The following is a 22,071-nucleotide window of genomic DNA, read 5'->3' as shown; positions in this document are numbered from 1 at the left end:
TATACACTGTAAGTGATGGAATAAAAAAATGTAGCTTACATGTTTGATCAACTTTGACATTTTACTGATGATTAAACTGTGACTGTGAACATTTACATTGTTATTTTTTTTAATTTATGTTCATACATCACTCGTTTCTGATAAATAAAATGCACAAAGCCTCCCCCCCCCCGCGCAAAAAAAGGATGTGAAAGTATGAATTTCGCGGCATATAGAGAGGCGGGGATTACATTTTGCGCGTATTTTTCCCAATCACCCATTGGTCCAGTTGTAAACCAAGAAGCACGCTTGCCCTCGTCTTTTACTTGATTGGAGGTATCTTCTATGTAGGCGTGTCTTCGAGGAAAAACTAAATAAACCGGGAAATTTTAAATTTAACACAGGAGTAGAAGGAATCAACCAGTGCTGCCACTGCATTAATTGTGTCAGTATTTTTTGTTAAACTAACTAACAAAATGCCTGCTACTTCTGAAATACACACAGCGGCACCTTGTAACAACGAAGAGCCTAAGAAAGAGGATAGGCAGGTGGGACAAAGTTCGTTTTCTCTCTTCTGTGATGAACGCGGGTATCTGAACCAATGTGAATACATTTTGCAACATGGACATCGAAAGGGAGACCGAACAGGAACGGGGGTCATCTCTGTTTTCGGTTCACAAACGAGATACAGTCTCCGGGGTAAGTCGATTTAACTAATGTTCAGTATGTGTGGGAAGTTGTGCGTAGCCTGTTAAAACAAGTCAATGCACGATTTAAAACATGTAATTTTTCCGCAATGGCGGGAATTGCGCAACCTAAGTTGAACGTTACCTCATTAACTGGCTTTGCATGGGACCTTTGTTCAAATGACTAACCATTTTTTTTTCGTTTATCATTCCAGATCAGTTTCCTTTGCTGACGACGAAAAGGGTTTTCTGGAAAGGAATTCTCGAAGAACTACTGTGGTTTATCAAAGTAAGAAGGAAGCCATGTCCCCCGAAATAATGCACCAGTGACCACGTTTACATGTACACCAATATATCGATATTATTCGGAATACTTAAGTATTCTGTTTTTGAGTTGGCTAATATTAACATAACCCGGAAAAGCTTGTATTCCGGTTATGTGAAACCAGGATAAAATGCCTAGGATATGCTGCTTTTTAGACGGGGAAACTGGCATGTAAAAAATCTTATTCGGTTTACAGTTTGTCGCGGTCTGCGCGGGCTCAGTTGCATAAATCGTGTCATCGTCACACAACACCCAATCCTGCAAACACCCATGATTCAAACGTCATCCAACAACACCATAGACTGTTGGCAGTCAGGTGACGTTTCCATCTGATTGTCAAACAAATCACTTCAAACAGTAGGTTACCTGTGCAGTTAGATAATAATAATGCCATTTATTTTTCTGATATTCCATACTGGACCTTAATGCATATTGGCTACTTTCACCCCCAATAATTAACTACATTTGTTAGGCCATTTTGTTTGTGAACTATAGTTAAATACATGCAGCTTAACTTCTGTCATAACTTGTTACCCTAGAAGACTAGTGCTCACCAAAACAATGTCATGCATCGATAGAATGAATGCATTAATCTAGTTAGCACCGGTGAAGTTGTCTGTTTTCGTTTAGGAACCGGGAGAACGCAACGACTCCAAAACAGTGGGAAGATTGGACCTGTGTAAAATGTCCAATGCCATCGTGTTTAAGGAAATTAAAAGCTGAGAACAATGAGGCACGTTTCTGATATGACTTCAGTTCGTCTGGGGCGCATGTTTTATGTGGTTGAAATACTGTCTGTGTGCATAAGTGTCGAAGATAACACTTTACATGCCCTTTTGCATTTTCTCGAGATGCTGAAAAATATTATTTCTCCACTCCCGTTGCTGAGAAAATAATAATTTGTTGTATCCGTTATTCTGCAAGAGTTAATATTATCTTACCCTATATGTGAAAGGTTATAGGCCTACAGCCAGTGTACATACTTCAGTTTTCTGTTCCATTTTACCCATATGAAATTCAATTAGGAATATTCTGTTTATTCACGGATACTCGTGAACGGGATATCAAATGTGCATGTAAATAGCTATTCCTGAATAAGATCTTAAGCGAGATATGGGCTACTATATGGGAATACTGTGTGCATGTAAACGTGGTCACTGTTATAATGCGTTGAATTTACTGTGCCAGTGCCTATACACACTTGCATACTATTTCCACTAGATGGCGTGCCATACCAATACATCGTGCAGAGAAGTTGACAGATCTTGTTCTGTGCGTTTGTGCTTTAGGGCTCAACAAATGCCAAGGAGCTCACAGAGAAAGGGGTGAAGATCTGGGATGCAAATGGATCGAGACAGTTCCTGGACAAAATGGGGTTTACAGACCGGGAGGAGGGAGACTTGGGACCCGTGTATGGTTTCCAGTGGCGGCACTATGGTGCAGAATACAGTGACATGCACAAAGGTACATCACACTGATATGGTGTAGGATTATGATGAGCGTTTCAATCAAACCAATTTGAACTGTAGTGCTTAATTCTCTTGCATAATGCTTCACTTTATAGATTACACAGGAGAAGGTGTGGACCAACTACAGAAGGTTATTGACACTATCAAGACTAATCCAGAAGACAGGAGAATCATCATGTGTGCATGGAACCCCAAGGGTATTTGACTAGAATATTCCATTCTGGTTTCGCAGAGGCCTAGATACTACATTTGCCGTAATGATTTCACTGTGTATTCCACACTTAACAGTCAGTGTTGGTTTGTATCGCTCACACCCGTTCCTGTGCTGTTCTCAGACCTGCCCCAGATGGCGCTGCCCCCCTGCCATGCCCTGTGCCAGTTCTATGTCATTGACGGGGAGTTGTCGTGCCAGCTGTACCAGCGCTCGGGGGACATGGGCTTGGGAGTCCCCTTCAACATCGCCAGCTACGCCCTCCTCACCTACATGATCGCACACATCACAGGACTCAAGGTGGGGCAGACACTGGTTTAAACTCCCTACTCTCAACACCTCCCTTCCTTTGACTCAAAGGATGCTATTTTATCCTTTTAATAAGAAGTGTAGTAAAGAGATTTCTTGCCTTTTTCCCTTTAGCCTGGGGACTTTGTGCACACTCTGGGAGATGCTCACATCTACAGCAACCACATCGAACCCCTCAAAGTGCAGGTAGGTTCATGACCGATACAGCAACACGGGCAACTTTGGCATTGAGATATACACTGCAGTGACATGTGTGTAATGCTACGGCCAATGAGTGGAATACATGCATACCGTACCAGTCAAAAGTTTGGACACACCTAGTCATTCAAGGGTTTTTCTTTATTTTTACTATTTTCTACAATGTAATAATATTGTGCGTTGGTGTTGTCCGTCAACGGATGACTCCCATTTTAAGAACCATTGTCTCAATCCATAGTTTTCGGACACATTGTCTGGCCGCAGCCTAAACGTGATGACTCTTCCCTTACAGCTCCAGAGAGAGATTCGGCCCTTCCCCAAGCTGAAACTCCTCCGGACGGTTGAGAAAATAGATGACTTCCGTGCAGAAGACTTTGAGATTGTTGACTACAAACCCCACCCCACCATCAAAATGCAGATGGCAGTTTAAATGGGCTTCAATTAACTAATATATGGGTGGCGGTTGTCATTTTAATCGATTTAAATATTCAGGTGCAGTGTCTCCCTGTTGCCTTTTTTTTTTTTTTTTTGATTCAATTGTGTATTTTGTTTGTCACGTGATTTTTGTAAATAAAGAATTTATATATTTAGTTGACTTGTTAGTTGGCACAGAGCCTTGGAAACCTGTTCTATATTAAACAATTTTATTGAGACAGAACATTACAGAGTAACATCCCATTTTAGAAAAAGACTAAATGGAATCAACTCTATATTTTGTGCAATGATAACCATTGAAATGCCAATTTGTAAGTCGCTTTGGATAAGAGCGTCTGCTAAATGACTTAAATTAAAATGTGATTACTTTATCATCTTGTCTAACAATGAGGACTGGCACTTTCTTTGCTTAGTTATAAAAAACTGCCTCTATTTCCTTAAACCAAAGTTGCAAGAACTTTGTTGGTAATGAAACGAGTACTTAATTACTTGCCGTGGATCATGTGATTGCACCGTAGACGGTAATCTTTAAAGGCTTTAACAGTGAGTGCAAGCTCGGTTTGGTCTGAGTATTTGAGCTGCCATCCTTAAGGGCCAGGGGTGCATCGCAATAAGCTAACGTGGTTTTCATCCTTCCCTCGGTGCCGATAAGATATTGAGACGTATTCCCCAGTGCTTCGGGGAATACCTTTGCAAAAAGTCTAAAAACATGTTTTCACTTTGTCATTATGGTGTGTTGTGTGTAGATGGGTGAGAGAAATCGATTTCATCCATTTTGAATTCAGGCTGTGACAACAGAATGTGGAATAAGTCAAGGGGTGTGAATACTTTCTGAAGGCACTGTATACATGTCAGTCTGTGTGTCTCTGTATGTTCCTATAGTTGTGCACTGCATTGAGGTTTACTGCATCCAATGGCGTAACAGATTAGATTTACCAGTGTGTTGTTGGGTCCAATCATCTGCCGTATGAGACTTCACTGGCGAATGTCATCCTCTAGGTCAGCCCCCACAGTCTTGCACTAAATGATGGCTGGACCAAGTTCAAAGTGGCTGTGGGGGCTGACCTAGAGGATGACATACGGCAGATGATTGGACCCAACAACAGACAGGTGAATCTAATCTGTTACGCCATTGGATGCAGTATAATGCAGTTGATTGGACCAATTCATCCTGCGGCCAATTGTCTTCTCTGTTTAAGATGATTGATGCCAACCAGAGGTTGGACATAGGCAAACTGGGGCACCAGGCTGGCTGAGTACAAACCCATGTGGATCGAAGACACCCCCACCTCCCCTGACAACATCCTGGGACATGCTGCCATCTCCAAGGTGATAAGGGGAAGTGAGAAGGATCTGAGGCCTGGGCTCTTTCTGAATTTGTCTTTCTGTGATTCCTATTTCCTCACTTCCTTCTCAACTGTATTGGAGAAGGTCCAAGGGGTCTCCCCCCAGACCTTCAAAAACAGTTTAAAAAATATATATATATATTTGCAAATTTATTAAAAAACTAAAACAGAAATACCTTATTTACATAAGTATTAAAATCCTTTGCTATGAGACTTGAGTAAATACAATGGTGTTGATACATCCTCAGTTTTTTCATATCACAGCCATTAAACTAACTTTTAAAATCAAATCTAATTTGTCACATGTACCGATTACATCCGGTTACCATGCACCGAATACAACCTTACCGTATAATGTTTACTTATAAGCCCTTGGACTCTTGGTGAAATCCGTGAGCACTTTCCTTCCTCTCCGGCAACTGAGTTAGGAAGGACGCCATTGGCCTCTTGGTGAAATCCCTGAGCGGTTTCCTTCCTCTCAGGCAACTGAGTTAAGAAGGACGTCTATATCGTTGTAGTGACTGGCTGTATTGAAACACTATCCCAAGTGTAATTATTAACTTCACCATGCTCAAAGGGATTATCAATGTTATATCAATGATATTCAATTAACCCATTTACCAATAGGTGCCCTTTGCGAAGCATTGGAAAACCTCCCTGGTCTTTGTGGTTGATTCTGTGTTTGAAATTCACTGCTTGACTGAGGGATCTCACAGATAATGTGTGGAGTACAGAGATGTGGTAATCATTCAATAGAGTGAGTCCATTCAACTTATGTGACTTGCACATGTTTTTCTCTTGAACTTATTTAGGCTTGCCATAACAAAGGGTTTGAATACTTATTGACTCAAGACATTTCAGCTTTTCAATTATTAATTTGTAAACATTTCTAAAAACATAATTCCACTATGACATTATGGGGTATTGTGTGTAGGCCAGTCATGCAAAATCTCAATTTAATGTATTTTTAATTCAGGCTGTTACACAACCAAATTTGGAAAAAGTGAATACTTTGTGTATTAAGGTAGCAAGTTTAGAATTTGGTTCCATATTCCTAGCACGCAATGACAACATCAAGCTTCTGACTCTACATATTAGTTGGATGTTTTTGCAGCTCTGACTCTACTGATACCTACGCTATTGAGGAACAATGTACTCTCTATGCCTGTGATATGTGGTTGTCCCACCTAGCCATCTTAAGACGAATGCACTAAGTCGCTCTGGATAACAGCGTCTGCTAAATTACTGAAATGTAAAAAAATGTAACACTGCATTCAGGACCGCCGCTGTGGCCAACTGAATGAATCCTTTCTCTGGTACAATCCGGCACAAAATGGGGAAAAGTGCTGCATACACACACACCTTTCAGTGAAGGGCGGCAGGTAGCCTACTGGAGAGAGCATTGGGCCACTAACTGAAAGGTTGCTAGATCAAATCTACAAGCTGACAAGGTAAAAATCTGTTGTTCTGCCCCTGAACAAGGCAGTTAACTCATCATTAACTCGTCATCGTAAATAAGAATTTGTTCTTAACTGACTTGCCTAGTTAAATAAAAAAAGGTTGTTTGTGGTGGAGTGGCTGTGTGTAGGCCTTCTCACCCATCACATCTGCCCACTGCTGGTGAGAAGGTAAAACCCACAGAAATAACTCAATCTCCTCTAGATTTCCCCACAACTAGGGTTGGCAGGGTTTCCACAGCACACACCACTGCAGTTTGAAGGGACAAAAGTGAAAGTTAGTGATTCATTTGAAAACAGTAGATAGTATTATCCTCAGACTAGCAGGTAGGTTGACATTGGGACAACTGGCGTCAGCCTGCATTTGTTCTAGTTGTGCCTATTAAATACAAAGCCAGCCTGTATTGTCTTGACACATATTACCACAAGATGACGCTGTGGATAACATGTATTTGTTGGTTACAGAAAGCCAACCAATTATAATACTCAAAATGTATTGAAATGGTGAAGTTTGTGGATCAAGAATCTGACTAATTTCTGTGCCCCTGCCCACAGTAAAAGTAAATCCATATCCTCGCATTCCTTGATAAGTTTTGATGACAACATAGGCGACAGAGTAGTCCAGGTTGGTGATGAAAGACGCAAATGTATTATTGCATTGTGTAATAGTTAGAACTAACTACTGGTGGTTGGTACCTTATGTATAACATTTTACGTGAAGCAAGCGCAGCAGCAATTCATAACTTCCGTCTGCAACTTCTGCAAGAAATCAGTCATTACATTGATGCACGTACCATTGCGTCTTAATTAACAATGTTGCTCAAAATACGTTTGAAATCGGACATCGCCGACTGTCAATTTGATAATATTTGTAATATTATTTATTTTATTTTTTAAACGGGGTAGCCTTGTGTACTATCGCAATTTCAACAGGGAGTCCCGCCCACTGCGACTGGTTGAAATCCCTCTTCGCCTAGCAATAATGTGATTGTCACATGACTTCATGCATAGTGGCTGCAATGTAACTGACAAAAATCAATTCATGCCAAGAATATGAATCATTCTGACAGCTCGAGATTCGTAAAATGTTGTGCCTGTTGTCCGTATTAAACTAATGAATCTAACGAATTCAATACAGAATAACACACAAATTAGAATCTGAATTTTTTTTATTTTCCAACTGTACAAATTCCACAGATTAGTATCTAAACCATCATTATTTATCTTTCCCCCCAACGTTATAATAACTTGCGTTCTAGTCTTTGCTGTCCTTTTTATAAAATCAGGATTTTGTACAAAGCCCTTCTTTAAAACCCCAGTTGACCAATCTATGTTCTGCCCATCTGTGTAAGTATGCATAATCAAATGTAACACTTAACGGATGACTTTAAAGAAAAACAAGAGCCAAATGACCCCTGTGGATGCGACATGACGCATTAAAATGACCTTCCTCCATTTTGCGGTCTTAAAATATAACTAACCGTTCACTGGTTCTGACTAATGTATTAAAGGAAGACTCAGCGATATGATGTAGGTGCACAAAATAAACAGCATAGTGGGTCAAATTCCCAAAAACTAAGAGCTTTGAAGCGCGAGGCTAAACTCCCCCACTGTTTTGGTCTCGTACCTACCACGCTCTAACAGCGTGAAGGGAACCCTTGCGCAAGCGCAGATACTGTATGTGACTGAGGGAGCGAAGGCTTGCATCTCGCTCATCGCAATATCTGCGGTGTTGCTCGTGGCAACGCCATTTCGCTGAGTCTACCTTTAAAAACAAAAATGTCTGAATAAAAACGTATCCTCTTTGTATCTAGGCTGAAACTGTTGACTGAATGAAATCCGTTCACACTATAAAATCACAAGTAGTCAAAATAAAAAACAGTTTTCAGGTGCTTTGGCAATATTTTCCCATAAAGGTGAAATGGTTTCCTTTTCGAGCATCTTCAGGTCTGAAAATAGAACACGCGATGAGTCTAGTAAATGACTTATCCATGTAAGTGAAAGAGAAGGCCAAGTCCTTTTTAACATAATTGTGTACAAGTTATTGCTGGCATGCAACTGCCAAATCAGATGGTTGCAACCATAAATTCTAATTCTGGTCCTAGATGTGTTAGTCTATACTAGCTCCATTCAATATTGCCTCCTGTTGCGTAGTGCTATGACATGTGCAGAGACAATCTGAGTTGGCATGTAGCTTAGTGATCTACAGGGCTGTCGGCATTGCCAGGTGAGAGCTGAATATTCTCCTATCTCACAGTGATACATTGCTCCGGGGTGAAGTTTCCCTTAGATACAGATCTAGGATCAGCTTCCACTCCTGTAATCCTCACCTAAAGAATTTGTAGGGAAAATGCTAAACTGACTCCAGATCAGAGTACAAGGGAAACAAGGTTTAGTCATACTCTGTAGTGATCTTTAAAGAGGTAATGTAACTTGGCATGGCAACAGTCTGTCTTGGACACATAACAGGATGGACTTAGTGTTGTAGAAATGTCCTGTATGTTATTGAAGGACTCGAGGGCTTCACATGAACCTAGAACCATTTCCATGATATGAATAATTCTTAGTTTATATAGAATAAAATCAACTAATAGAAATAAAATAGAAAATGAGCAGACAAGACGGACCCACGCAACTGTCCCTAATCCGCGCCACTCAAGTCAATCATTCAGAAAAACATGAATGTAGAAAGAAAAGCATTTTCCAGTTGAACTGATGAACACAGAACTGAATTCTCATTTGAAATATTCCCACAGTACTTGCCTTCGAGTTTACACAGGCAGCCCAATTCTGATCGTATTTTCACTAATTGGTCTTTTACCCAATCAGATCAGCTCTGAAAAAGATTTTAAAAGATCTGATACGATTGGTCAAAAGACCAATTAGTGGAAAAATGATCAGAATTGGGCTGCCTATGTGTAAACGCAGCCTTACAGTACATCCTTCTCTCTTGTCCTCCATTTTGAAGAGCTCTCATTCCGAGAGCCTCTACCTGATGGGCTTTCTCGTGCCATTTTCATGGTGCAACAAATTTGTTAAAACAACTAACACAGTTGAATGATTGGTCACTTTGAAAATGAACATGATCATTGAGGACAAAAAAAAGGATAAAAAATTGTAAATTCATACAAACTAAGACTAGATGTAGTACCTGAAATAAAAAAAATAAAAAAATGATCATTAGCAATAGCAGTGGTTTGTGCAACTTGATAACCAAGCTTCCAGTTGGCTTTTCTGAAGCACATTATTCATAGAATTACGTCTCCATGCGTCTGTATCCAAGTCTGCTCCTCCTGGGTGGAGAGATACATTGCACGGTGAAGTAGTCCAGGGCTGCGCTGCGGCCAGGCCTGACTATAGGTTATCCCCAGGCTGGTATTGTGGCTCCGTGGCTGTGAAGTAGTCCTCCAGGAAGGACTGGATGTACTCGAAGGTGGGCCTCTCGTCGGGGTCCTTCTTCCAGCACAGCTTCATCATCTCGTGGAGGGAATCGGGACAACCCTGGGGGCAGGGCATACGGTACCCCCGCTCCACCTGCTCCAGGACCTCCCTGTTCACCATGCCTGTGTGGAGAGAGAGAAATGGAAAGAAAGAGATAAATAATAGAGTGAGGGGGGGAGGGGGGGTTAGTTTGTTTAGTGCCCATTACATTAACTGTGCAGTCAACCGTATCAGTTAGGTCACGCAATAAAATCAAGATTATCCACAACAAAACTAGGTCTGTGATCTAATTCCATTGAGAAGTCGCTCCAATCGCTTCACTAGCCTATATTACACCCCCTCCTCCCTCCCCCTCAAAAAGCATAAATAAAAAGGAGGCCTGAATCAGGGGTTGGAATCGGTTCAGGGAACAGAACCAAAAACAATGACATTTTTCAAGGAACAGAATCAGAATCAGAAATGAAAGTGTTTCTATACTGTTCCAGGAACAAGCATTATTTTAAAANGGGGGGGGGGGGGTCAGTCTGTTTAGTGCCCATTACATTAACAGTGCAGTAAACCATGCGAGGCAAGTCACAATAAAAATCAAGATTATCCACAACAAAACAAGGTCTGTGATCTATTTCCATTGTCACAGTCACGAGATGGCGGTGCATTGTGAAATCGCCCAATAGCTCCATTAGACTATTACACCCCCACCAAAAAAAGCATAAATAAAAAAAGGGGCCTGAAGGCTAGTGTGTGTCAGCGTTTCACAGCACTCGTCAGCCTCTCTCTCCCCTGAGCCCGATCAGTCTGGGACAGATGGTTATAAACAAGAGTGGTGTTCAATCTCCAGACCCCACCAGATGGTCTTCTCTAACCTCAGTCAGTGTTTACCCCGTAGAGACAAAAACAGCCATCACAACAGTGTCACCGCCGGCCCACTTCCTAGGACAGTATTTACTAGTCTAGGCTATAAAGACTTCCTTGTTTACATTGTGCTGGCACTACTCCTCCTGGTTACACAAGACTCCTACTTCCCTGGCTTTGGAGATCACACAATTGACAAATCCTAACCAGATTAAACAGCCTCAGACTGCCATTGTTGTTATGGGATTTGCATTCCAAATGGCATTGTAATCCCTACATAGTGCCCACTCCCTGTGAGCCCTGGTCAAAAGAAGTGCACTATATAGGACAGGGGTATTCAACTCTTACCCTACGAGGTCCGGAGCCTGCTCGTTTTCTGTAATACCTGATAATTAATTGCACCCACCTGGTGTCCCGGGTCTAAGTTAGTCCCTGATCGGAGGGGAACAATGAAAGAACACAGTGGAACTGGCTTGGAGGTCCAGAGTTGAGTTTGAGGGATATAGGGAATAGGGGGCCCATGTGGGACACAAACATTGTTTTGTCTGTGTTCTCACCTGGGTAGGGCACCCTGCCCTTGGTGACCAGTTCAGTGAGTAAGATGCCGAAGGACCAGCCGTCTGACTTAATGGTGAAGCGGCCGTACAGGGCAGCCTCAGGAGCCGTCCACTTGATGGGGAACTTGGCCCCTACAAACCAGGAGCAGGAGGGGAAGAGATGGGCCGAGAGAGAGAAAGAAGAGAGACAGATCATTAACTTCCACTAGGGGTCATTAGGGAGCCTAGAGTCATAATAGAACCACTGAGAATTGACCCATATCAAAGTTCATGTTTCAGTCTGCCATGACAATTACACTATTGACCTCTGGAACAAAAAAAATCAACATTTTTCTTTAAAGGATCATACTTGATTTTTAAAAATGGTTTAAGTTAGATCTAATTGCAAAGGAAACTGATTGAACTAAGATACTACTACTACATTGTCAATAAAGACAGATTCTTGTGGGTGAATTGCAGGGTAAAAAAAGTCACACTCCAAAAGGTTTAAGACTAGCGTTGAGTGGGTTTCTCTGCTCAAACCATTGGTCTTAAATGGTTAAGCAGCAGGCAGCTTGAGAGTCAGAGTTTACTCACCGCAACTAATCAGAGTAAATTTGAGCATCTGCTTTCCGCTGAACTTACCATGGTAGGAAACAACAGGGTTTACTCTACGCCAGTGACCTAACACTTCCGTCCCCTTCCCCCCCTCTTCCCCCACCCCATATACATCTCAAATGACTGTGACATTAAGCCGTGTCCCCATAATCTCTCCTTTTTCCTGAAGTGTGCACTCGTTGACTACTACCCACAAATGTAAAAGCATTGTAGTGGTGTAGGCATGGGGTAGATGAAGGTTCCATATATTAATAGTATATTAATAATAACACAATAATATACAAGTCATTTCAAATCCATGACGGGAGGTGAACAAGTAAGGAACACTTCGGGAGAAAGGATATTATTGGGACGCGACCAGAGAGTTCTAAGCCCCTGTCTGTCTGTCTCGAGGCCTAGCGGTTAACAACGTTAGGCCAGTAACCGAAAGGTCGCTGGTTCAAATCCTCGAGCCGGCAAAGGTGGAAAAATCTGCCGTTCTGCCCTTGAGCAAGGCAGTTCACCCCAAACAACAACTGTTCCCCGGGCGCCGATGACGTGGATGTCGATTGAGGCAGCACCCCACACCTCTCTGATTCAGAGAGGGGTTGTGTTAAATGCGGAAGACACATTTAGGGTTGAAAGCATTCAGTTGTGCAACTGGCTAGGTATCCCCTTTCCCTACCCCTTGCCTATCCTCTTTCCACCCATACACACCTCCAACAACTGGGATTCTAAGTCCCTCTGTCTCGGTGCTCTACTAACCTTGCCTAGCCGTGTACTCGTTGTCCTCGATCAGCCTAGCCAGACCGAAGTCGGCGATCTTGCACACCAGGTTGTCCCCGACCAGGATGTTAGCGGCGCGCAGGTCCCTGTGGATGTAGTTCATCCTCTCGATGAAAGCCATACCGTCAGCGATCTGAGAACACAAGCAGATTCATTTAACAAGCCGTTTGATCACAGAGGCTCGGGTTAATAATTGATGTGATCCACTCGAGAGCAAAGCCGTTGGTCTTGTGTAAGTCCCAAATGGCACCCTATTCCCTATTTAGTGCACTCCCTTTGACCAGGGCTCTTTTGGGATGCAACCTTACAAACAGGAGGGAGAATGCTGGTGATGGATGCGAAAGAAGAGTGCACTAAATCGGTTTTCTTGTGCAACAGTGTACTACGGGCATTAAAAACAGCTCAAACCTATCCTTAGGTGGAAACACTAAAGGGCGAGACACTTGGAAACATACATGGTAGCTACTAGCTACATATGTAGAAGTGTCAATGTTTACTGAGAGGTTGACTTTGGACTTACCTGTGCTGCCATATCCACCAGCAAGGGAAGCTTGAGGAATTTACCGTCTCCCTCCTTTAGGAAGTCCAGCAAACTTCCTACAAAAAAAAAACATCAGCAAAACGCGACAGTTACAGTACCAGAGAGACTGCGGCTAAATGTTGCAACGGAGAAATACCACCATAGAAATAGTGAGACTGAAGACTTCTTAAAATACGCCTTCTTAAAATATTCATGATCCTTCCCTTGGTATTGATGAAGCTAGCAGCTTGCGTCTATGTTCGGTACACGGCTCCTAATGACATCTAGTGCGTGCCCCCAAATGGCACCATATTCCCTATATAGTGCACTACTTTTGACCAGAGCCCTTATGGGACCCTGGTGAAAAAGTAGCAGACTATATAGGGAATAGGGTGCCATTTGGGGCGTAGACGGCGCCATTTCCTCAGTGTGAGAGAGGGAAATTGTTATTTTAATTGACCCCTGAACCAAGATTAGAATCAAGGGGATACCAACGGGATAAAAAAAACACACACACGTTCCTCTGGTGCATTTATACATATATACACAGGGGTCACTGAGTCCATTTAAAAAGGGATTAGTCATCAGCATTCAATCACTAATAAAAAAGAAACAGGGTGACGCATTGCAGCTGAGAAAGATGAAAGCTTGCCACAAACTGCTGCAGTTTTCAATTAAATATATCTCTGCTTCGGGCCTTATAAAACCCCACATGGGATTCCCAAGGACTTTCAGACTGTAGGGTACGTTAATTAAAAACGTCCATACATTTTAAATGTGGTCCTTTAAGGAAATTGTCCTGTATACATTCCGATAGGACGACGTGTGTGTTGTGGCGTGATATCTAAAAGTTCGGATTTCAAAACATCTCATCAATTCGGCGCCTGAACAACCTTCGACGTCGTGCAACTACTAACATCAAAATCTCTGGCATGTGGCCAACGTTCCCTACGTTTAATAAATTACCAAGTTCTCCAACTCCATCACACACGTAATAACTAGGTCCAGCTGAGCCAGCCAGCTAATCACCTCCCCCAGGCATGTGTGTATGGGACCCTTCTGGAGAGAGACTCCAGCTATAATGTTTTAATTACACATCTAATCAGCCGTGAGGAATCTATGTCAACATCATGCTGCCAGCCACATACGTCACCGCATCTGGACTGGCGAAGGAGAGGCTGTGTTTATCTGTGTCTGTAGAGGAAAGTATTCAGACCTTGACTTTTCCCTCATTTTGTTACATTACAGCCTTTTTCTAAAATTTATTAAATTGCTCCTCCCCCTCATCAATCTACACACAATACACCCATAATGACAAAGCAAAAACAGTTTATTTTTATGTTTGCAAGTAAAAAGACAAAAAGAACAAACATAAAATGTACATAAGTAATCAGACCCTTTACTCAGAACTTTGTTGAAGCACCTTCGGCAGCGATTATAGCCTCGAGTCTTCTTGAGTATGACGCTTCAAGCTTGGTACACCTGTATATGGGGAGTTTCTCCCTTTCTTCTCTGCAGATCCTCTCAAGCTCTGTCAGAATTGGATGTGGAGCGTCGCCGCACAGCTATTTTCAGGTCTCTCCAGAGATGTTTGATCGGGTTCAAGTTCGGGCTCTGGCTGGGCCACTCAAGGACATTCAGAGACTTGTCCCAAAGCCACTCCTGCATTGACCCTAAGCATACAGCCAAGACGTTGTTCTTTTGGAAGGTGAACCTTCGCCCCAGTCTGAGGTCCTGAGCACTCTGGAGCAGATTTTCATCAAGGATCTCTCTGTACTTTGTTCTGTTAATCTTTCCCTCGATCCTGACTAGACTTTTACTGAGGAGTGGCTTCCGCCTGGCCACTCTACCATAAAGGCTAATTGGTGGAGTGCTGCAGAGATGGTTGTCCTTCTGAAAGGTTCTCCCATCTCCACAGAGGAACTCTGGAGCTCTGTCAGGGTGACCTGACCAAGGCCCTTCTCCCCTGATTGCTCAGTTTGCCCGGGCGGCCAGCTCTAGAAAGAGGTTCCAAACTTCTTTCATTTAAGAATGGAGGCCACTGTGTTCTTGGGGACGTTCAATGCTGCAGAATATTTTTTGGTACCCTTCCCCCGATCTGTGGCTCGACACAATCCTGTCTCGGAGCTCTACGGACAATTCCTTTAACCTCATGGCTTGGTTTTTGCTCTGACATGCACTGTCAACTGTGGGATCTTATATAGACAGGTGTGCGCCTTTGCTAATCATGTCCAATCAATTGAATCTAACATAGATGGACTCCAATCAAGTTGTAGAAACATCTCAAGGATGATTAATGGAAACAGGATGCACCGGAGCTCAATTTTGAGTCTCATAGCAAAGGGTCTGAATACTTATGTAAACAAGGTATGTTTTTATTTGTAATAAATTTGCACAAAAAAATCTAAAAACTATTTTCGCTTTGTCAATCTACACACAATACCCCATAATGACACTGCAAAAACAGGTTTTTATATTTCACTGATATTTCATTTTTTACATTCATTTTTTAATACATTTCCCAACATTTTTTAAAACCTGTTTTTGCTTTCTCATTATGGGGTATTGTGTGTAGATTGATGAGAAACACCCCCACCGATTTAACACATTTTAGAATAAGCTGTAATGTAACAAAATGTGGAAAAAGTCACTGGGTCTGAATACTTTCCAAATGCACTGTATCTCCACACACACACACACACACACACCTTTGGCCATGTACTCAGTGACGATGTAGATGGGTTCCTCAGACACCACGGCGTAGAGGGGCACCAGCTTGTCGTGTCTCAGCTTCTTCATGATCTGGGCCTCCTGGAGGAAGGCCTCGGGGGACATGGTGCCTGGCTTCAGGGTCTTAATGGCCACCTTGGTGGTGCCGTTCCACGTGCCTGAATAGAATTACAGAAGTAGAACGAACCGGGTCATGCTGCTGCTTACTGAAGAAGCAAGACAATGGTGTAAAAACAGGAGTAAACAAATAATAGTTTTATAGAGTCCCAAATGGCACCATATTCCCTCCACAGCCCGGTCAAAAGTAGTGCACTACATAAGGAATAGGGTGCTATTTGGGATGCAGCCCGACATAATACAGTACGACATAATACAGTACGGGTGTATTTGGGTACATGAACACATGTAGTTATGAGCTGTGGCTGGATGGACTTGTGTCTCTCTCTGAAAGAGAGAATGCTACTTCCTCCGGAGATAAAGATAAACGGAAGAAGCATCTGAAGGAAGTGAAAGATTCCCTGGCCTGGGATAAAAATAGTGTAGTATATTTCCTGTCTGTTCAGACCATCCAGAGTGTGTGGGGGCGCGCATATTTGTTCTTTGTGTGTGTGCGCGCCCGTCTGTGTCTAAACAGTATTTGGTCTTACCCATCCAGACCTCTCCGAAGCATCCCTGGCCCAGTTTGAGCTCCAGGCGTAGGGACTCCCGGGGGATCTCCCAGGCATCCTTGGCCAGTCCCTGGGTCTGGGGCTTCACCGTGGGGCACACCGTGGTCAGCCGGTAGCACAGACCGTCTGCATGCTCTGCGTGGGGGGCACAAACAAACATGTAGGGATTCTTATGAATCCCAGCAGTAAAGTACGAGGGAAACCCAGCGAAGCTTAAAAAAGGGGAAATTTCACACAACACTTCAAGTTTGCCTGTCAGACATGCGATGCGGCTGAATTTAGACATGCCTATAATAACAGAGCTAAATATGAATGAGAATTGGATGATTTAACACGACTGGGACCTCTTGCTTTTATAGTGCACCAGAGCGAGGTTTTCTTTGCCCCAAATGCCACCCTATTCCCTATATGGTGCAATGCTTTTTTTATGTAGGGAGCAGGGTGCCATTTGGGACAGAGACGTAAAGTGGGCTCTCCCAGAGTTTTAACCTCTCTCCTTCTGCTGAAGGGGAGGCACTTAGGGAAGGTCTTTATTAAATATTCAATCTGAGAGCCATTCATCTAGCTGGGGAAATCACAGGGTCAATTACAGGTAAGCCTGCTACTACAGAAGCACAGATGTGAGAGACCGCAGTGAATGAATGTGGATTTTTGATCATAAACTGCACTTGGAGAACGGGAGGAAGCTGTGAATAAGAAAGTTACTGGGGAGCTACACTGGGGTGTTGGGAAAAACAGGTTTTAACTGAGACATTTTGCCAGCGTGAACAGAATGTAAGCCACTTTGTCAAGTGTTCTCTTGCGTGAGCTACCCGTCAAACTCTTGAAAATAGAACCAGTGTCATTTTACGCTGAGCAGTGCAAGCCTCTCGCTGAGCCGCGCTGCTTAGGCCCAGGTTTCATAGAAATGAATAGGAGCATCTCACGCTCAGCAAGGTTACGTTTCCAGTGTAGCAGGCCTGTTAAAGAGTGAGTTTGAGAGAGAAAGTGAGTGCTAGAGAGATCGAGAGACCATCAATAAAAGGAGGTAGAAGACATACCTGTGTAGTGTTTGACCAGTTTCTGCAGCGTGTCAAACTGGGCGCGTGTGGTGATGTAGTAACCCCCGTTGTCAAGTTTGCGGATCTTGTAGTGTTTCACATTGTCGCCTTTGGCATCGTCCCAGTCTCGTATGGACAGGGAGTAAGCACCTGGAGACAATGACCAGATTCTTCGTCCATCCAAGCAACAGTATTAAGACCTAGGCTTTATTCATGGAAATGTGAGTGTCACTGGCTATTTCTCAAATGACTCCATATTCCCCATTATAGTGCACGACTTTGTCTTAGGGTACCAGATGACTTCAGGGCCAGTATTCACAAAGCGGGTCAGAGTGCTGACCTACGATCAGTTCCCACTTGTCCATGTAGTCTTATTCAGTGTGATCTCAAAGGCTAAACTGATCCTTAAAAATCAGCAGTCATACTCTGAGATGCTTGGAACATACGGACCCCCTGTGGCCAACACAAAAGTAGTGCACTACACGAGAAATGGAGTGTAACTAGAGATGCAGCCCGTGCACGTTCTCACGCTAATCGTCTTCACCTTTAGTCGTTTCACTCTCTCGCACCAGGAAGGTGCCCCGGTTGTTGCCTGCATTCAACAGCAGCCTCTCAGCATCTTTACGTCCCATTTTACCAAAGTACCACCTGAGGAAGGACACAGAAATAGAATGAGTAGAGCCTTTGGAAAATGTTGCAGTGCAGCAGTTTCCCAAATCTGTCCTTGAGAATCCCCAGCCGCTCCAAGTATTTGAAGAGCATTTGATGTGTTCCAGAACTAGCACACCATTCTATTTCTATGGAAGGACACACATTTACATCAATACCAGCTTATGTTACTATGAACTTTACTTGAATCAATACTAGCAGGTATTTGGAAAAATCAAACTTCAAATGCACAACGAGAGGAAATAAAGCATCGGAGTCCATCAGGGGTCAATCTAACAAACAGGATGACATTCAATTTCCTTGCTAAACGATCATAAACCTCTAGGCTCATATAGGAGATGGTGGCTGAAACCCCCTGTGGCCATATGTATGAAGTGCAGGGCTCTACACAGAGTACATGTGCTCCTAAGTTGAAAAATGTAGGAACACAAAGAAATGTAAGAGCACAATGAAAGTATTTTAGGAAGATTTATAAGAAATTATTAAAAGTTTTTAAATAAAAAAAGTTGTGTTCAAGCCCAATGCCTCCTCAAATATTTGAGTTACTTAGGGGAGACAAATGTTCAGCTGCCCCTTTAAGGGCGGCAGGTTGGCGTGGCAACAGGGCACTCGCATGGCATGCAGGCTCGCATGTCTGTCTGTGAGGTCTCTTCACTAGCAGTTGAGCAAGTTCAAACTAAAAACAACCTAGCGTGTGAACAAAACGACGTAGCCTAAATAGCCAAGAAACACAAGGACAAAGTCGCACTTCAGTAGACTAAGATGCATGTGCGCTTCAAAAATGAATCTTTCAGCGCTTCACTCACAGTGCAGACAGGCCCCAGACACTGTTGCTGCACGAGGTGGGATAGTACCCGGCTCCACGAGGAAGCCTAAGCCCCCCTCAGTTCAAACTTGTGCCCCTTAGTTTTAGTTCAATGTCCCTATATAAAAACAGCTAAATGATTTGAGTGAGAGAAAAAAATCGGTATCTCCGCTGTGTCAGCACAATGGACAGAGCGTGCCGCGGTGTGTGAAGGGGGGCTATGGAAAGCCACTGGGGCAGTTAGGTATGACTCCTTTGTGTTTTAATAAAAAGCTGGGGGGAAAACAAACACTTCTCATCTCTGTGGTAGGCTAAATGAACAACGTGACACGCCTCCGCCTGTCATATTTGACTTAGATCTATAAGGGCGGGGTCGAGTTTACCAGTCGGGCCATGGTGAGGACGTCGTGTTGGAGGCCGAACTGTCTCTTCCTCCGTTGTTCCTATCGGGGGGGGGGGGGGGGCTCTCTGCGAGAGTATCGGCCCTATGATGGGGTGTGTGAGGTTTTCATCCGACATTGACTGATACGGATTTGATTATGACCGAGCTCTTTTCTGGAGCCTGGAGAGGAGAGGGTGTGCTCTGACCCTTTCCCTGGGCTTGGAGAGAAAATGACTGCACAGCAAAATGTTCCTGGTTGCGGCACGGACGTTGTGTCACCGCTGGAGGTATGGAGACAACCCCAGTGTCCACTATGAATCATTCAGGATAGAATTCTCCCCTTACAAGCTTCAGCAAAGGCCCATGCGGGAAGTTGGTGCCCCCGCATCGCCAAGAGGTTAGAGGACAGTGTTTAGGGCCTGGGCAAAGTGTTAATTTACCTCAGGCTAACTGCTATGACGCTCCTTTATTTGGCGGGGGAATATGCATCATGTACCCAGTGCTCGTTTTAGAAAGTGTCATCCCGCCTTGCTGTCACATGTACATTAGTTTGGGTAGTGTGTGTGCGTTTAAGGGGGGGGTCGGAGGGTGGTGTGCGGGTTAGAAATACTTAAATCATGGGCTAATTTCAAGTTGAGGGGGAAAGAATGAGGCTGCTACGTGTCTGAGCAGTTTTGGACTTGTGTGGTGAGGAACGTGTGTGCCTGCGCGAGCATCAGTTTAAATGTCGAGACCAGAATAAAGGGAGGGGTGCGTGGCGGAGACGCGCTATAGGCACATCTCTCTCCACTATTGCGCACTGACACTATCGCGCACTATGTCTTCATTGAGTCATTGTCTGTCAATGTTGATCAATGCCTTGTGAAATAAACAATGTATTCATCAGTAATAATCCCAACATATTCCCGCACTCATTTAGAATGTTTGATGTCTACTCATACCATTCTCCAAGTGTAAATGTTGTTTGGAGCTCACAAACTGCGATACACTTGTGATGAAGACTTTTGTTTATTAATTGCATTTTATCAGTTTTACTGTCAATTTCCTTTGTGTCTTTGTTGGATAGCATATGTCTGGTTTCTCTTTTTAGGCGTGAATAGATATACAGTGGGGAAACAAGTATTTGATACACTGCCGATTTTGCAGGTTTTCCTACTTACAAAGCATGTAGAGGTCTGTAATTTTTATCATAGGTACACTTCAACTGTGAGAGAACGGAATCTAAAACAAAAATCCAGAAAAATCACATTGTATGATTTTTAAATAATGAATTTGCATTTTATTGCATGACATAATATTTGATCACCTACCAACCAAGTAAGAATTCCGCTCTCACAGACCTTAGTTTTTCTTTAAAGCCAAGCCCGTTGTCCTCAACTCATTACCTGTATTAACTGCACCTGTTTGAACTTGTTACCTGTATAAAGACACCTGTCCACACACAATCAAACAAGATTCCAACCTCTCCACAATGGCCAAGACCAGAGAGCTGTGTAAGGACATCAGGGATAAAATTGTAAGACCTGCACAAGGCTGGGATGGGCTACAGGACAATAGGCAAGCAGCTTGGTGAGAAAGGAAACAAACTGTTGGCGAATTATTAGAAAATGGAAAGAAGTTCAAGATGACGGTCAATCACCCTCGGTTGGGGCTCCATGCAAGATTTCACCTCGTGGGGCATCAATGATCATGAGGAAGGTGAGGGATCAGCCCAGAACTACACGGCAGGACCTGGTCAATGACCTGAAGAGAGCTGGGACCACAGTCTCAAAGAAAACCATTAGTAACACACTAACGCGTCATGGATTAAAATCCTGCAGCGCACGCAAGGTCCCTGCTTAAGCCAGTGCATGTCAGGCCTGTCTGAGTTTGCCATTGACCATCTGGATGATCCAGAGGAGGAATGGGAGAAGGTCATGTGGTCTGATGAGAACAAAAATAGAGCTTTTTGGTCTAACTCCACTCGCCGTGTTTGGAGGAAGAAGAAGTATGAGTACAACCCAGAACACCATCCCAACCGTGAAGCATGGAGGTGGAAACATCATTCTTTGGGGATGCTTTTCTGCAAAGGGGACAGGACGACTGCACCGTATTGAGGGGAGGATGGATGGGGCCATGTATCGCGAGATCTTGGCAAACAACCTCCTTCCCTCAGTAAGAGCATTGAAGATGGGGTCGTGGCTGGGTCTTCCAGCATGACAACGACCAGAAGCACACAGCCATGGCAACTAAGGAGTGGCTCCGTAAGAAGCATCTCAAGGTCCTGGAGTGGCCTAGCCAGTCTCCAGACCTGAACCAATAGAAAATCTGGAGGGAGCTGAAAGTCCGTATTGCCCAGCGACAGCCCCGAAACCTGAAAGGATCTGGAGAAGATCTGTAGGGAGGAGTGGGCAAAATCCCTGCTGGCAGTTTGGCAAAAACCTAGTCAAGAACTACAGGAAACGTATGATCTCTGTATTTGCAAACAAAGGTTTCTGTACCAAATATTAAGTTCTGCTTTTCTGATGTATCAAATACTTATGTCATGCAATAAAATGCAAATTAATTACTTAAAAATCATACAATGTGATTTTCTGGATTTTTGTTTTAGATTCCGTCTCTCATAGTTGAAGTGTACCTATGATAATAAT

At 43.4% G+C, this 22,071-nt stretch overlaps 2 protein-coding genes across 2 annotated transcripts in view; one reads left to right on the top strand and one right to left on the bottom strand.

Moving 5' to 3' along the window:
• The first annotated feature begins 19 nt into the window (after window positions 1-19).
• tyms (thymidylate synthetase) lies at window positions 20-3,983 on the top strand. The gene is made up of 7 exons (XM_023973152.2): window positions 20-678; window positions 881-954; window positions 2,280-2,454; window positions 2,555-2,656; window positions 2,795-2,970; window positions 3,094-3,165; window positions 3,470-3,983. The coding sequence occupies exons 1-7, from the start codon at window positions 456-458 to the stop codon at window positions 3,605-3,607; spliced, it is 960 nt and encodes a 319-aa protein (XP_023828920.1). The 5' UTR covers window positions 20-455; the 3' UTR covers window positions 3,608-3,983.
• Window positions 3,984-7,566: 3,583 nt separating this feature from the next.
• Window positions 7,567-22,071, bottom strand: part of LOC111953305 (tyrosine-protein kinase yes) — a 37,662-nt gene continuing 23,157 nt past the window's right edge. Inside the window, exons 5-12 of the mRNA XM_023972499.2 lie at window positions 18,130-18,233; window positions 17,586-17,735; window positions 16,525-16,680; window positions 15,856-16,035; window positions 13,148-13,224; window positions 12,607-12,760; window positions 11,266-11,397; window positions 7,567-9,978 (exon numbers count right to left, since the gene is read on the bottom strand). Coding sequence (XP_023828267.1) covers window positions 9,770-9,978; window positions 11,266-11,397; window positions 12,607-12,760; window positions 13,148-13,224; window positions 15,856-16,035; window positions 16,525-16,680; window positions 17,586-17,735; window positions 18,130-18,233 — 1,162 coding nt within the window. The 3' untranslated portion in view covers window positions 7,567-9,769. The remainder of the gene's footprint in view (window positions 9,979-11,265; window positions 11,398-12,606; window positions 12,761-13,147; window positions 13,225-15,855; window positions 16,036-16,524; window positions 16,681-17,585; window positions 17,736-18,129; window positions 18,234-22,071) is intronic.

Source organism: Salvelinus sp. IW2-2015, linkage group LG27, assembly GCF_002910315.2.
Source record: "Salvelinus sp. IW2-2015 linkage group LG27, ASM291031v2, whole genome shotgun sequence".
NCBI classification, from domain to species: Eukaryota; Metazoa; Chordata; class Actinopteri; order Salmoniformes; family Salmonidae; genus Salvelinus; species Salvelinus sp. IW2-2015.
The sequence above is the reverse complement of the archived record's forward strand: the minus strand, read 5'-3'. Positions and strand labels throughout refer to the sequence as shown.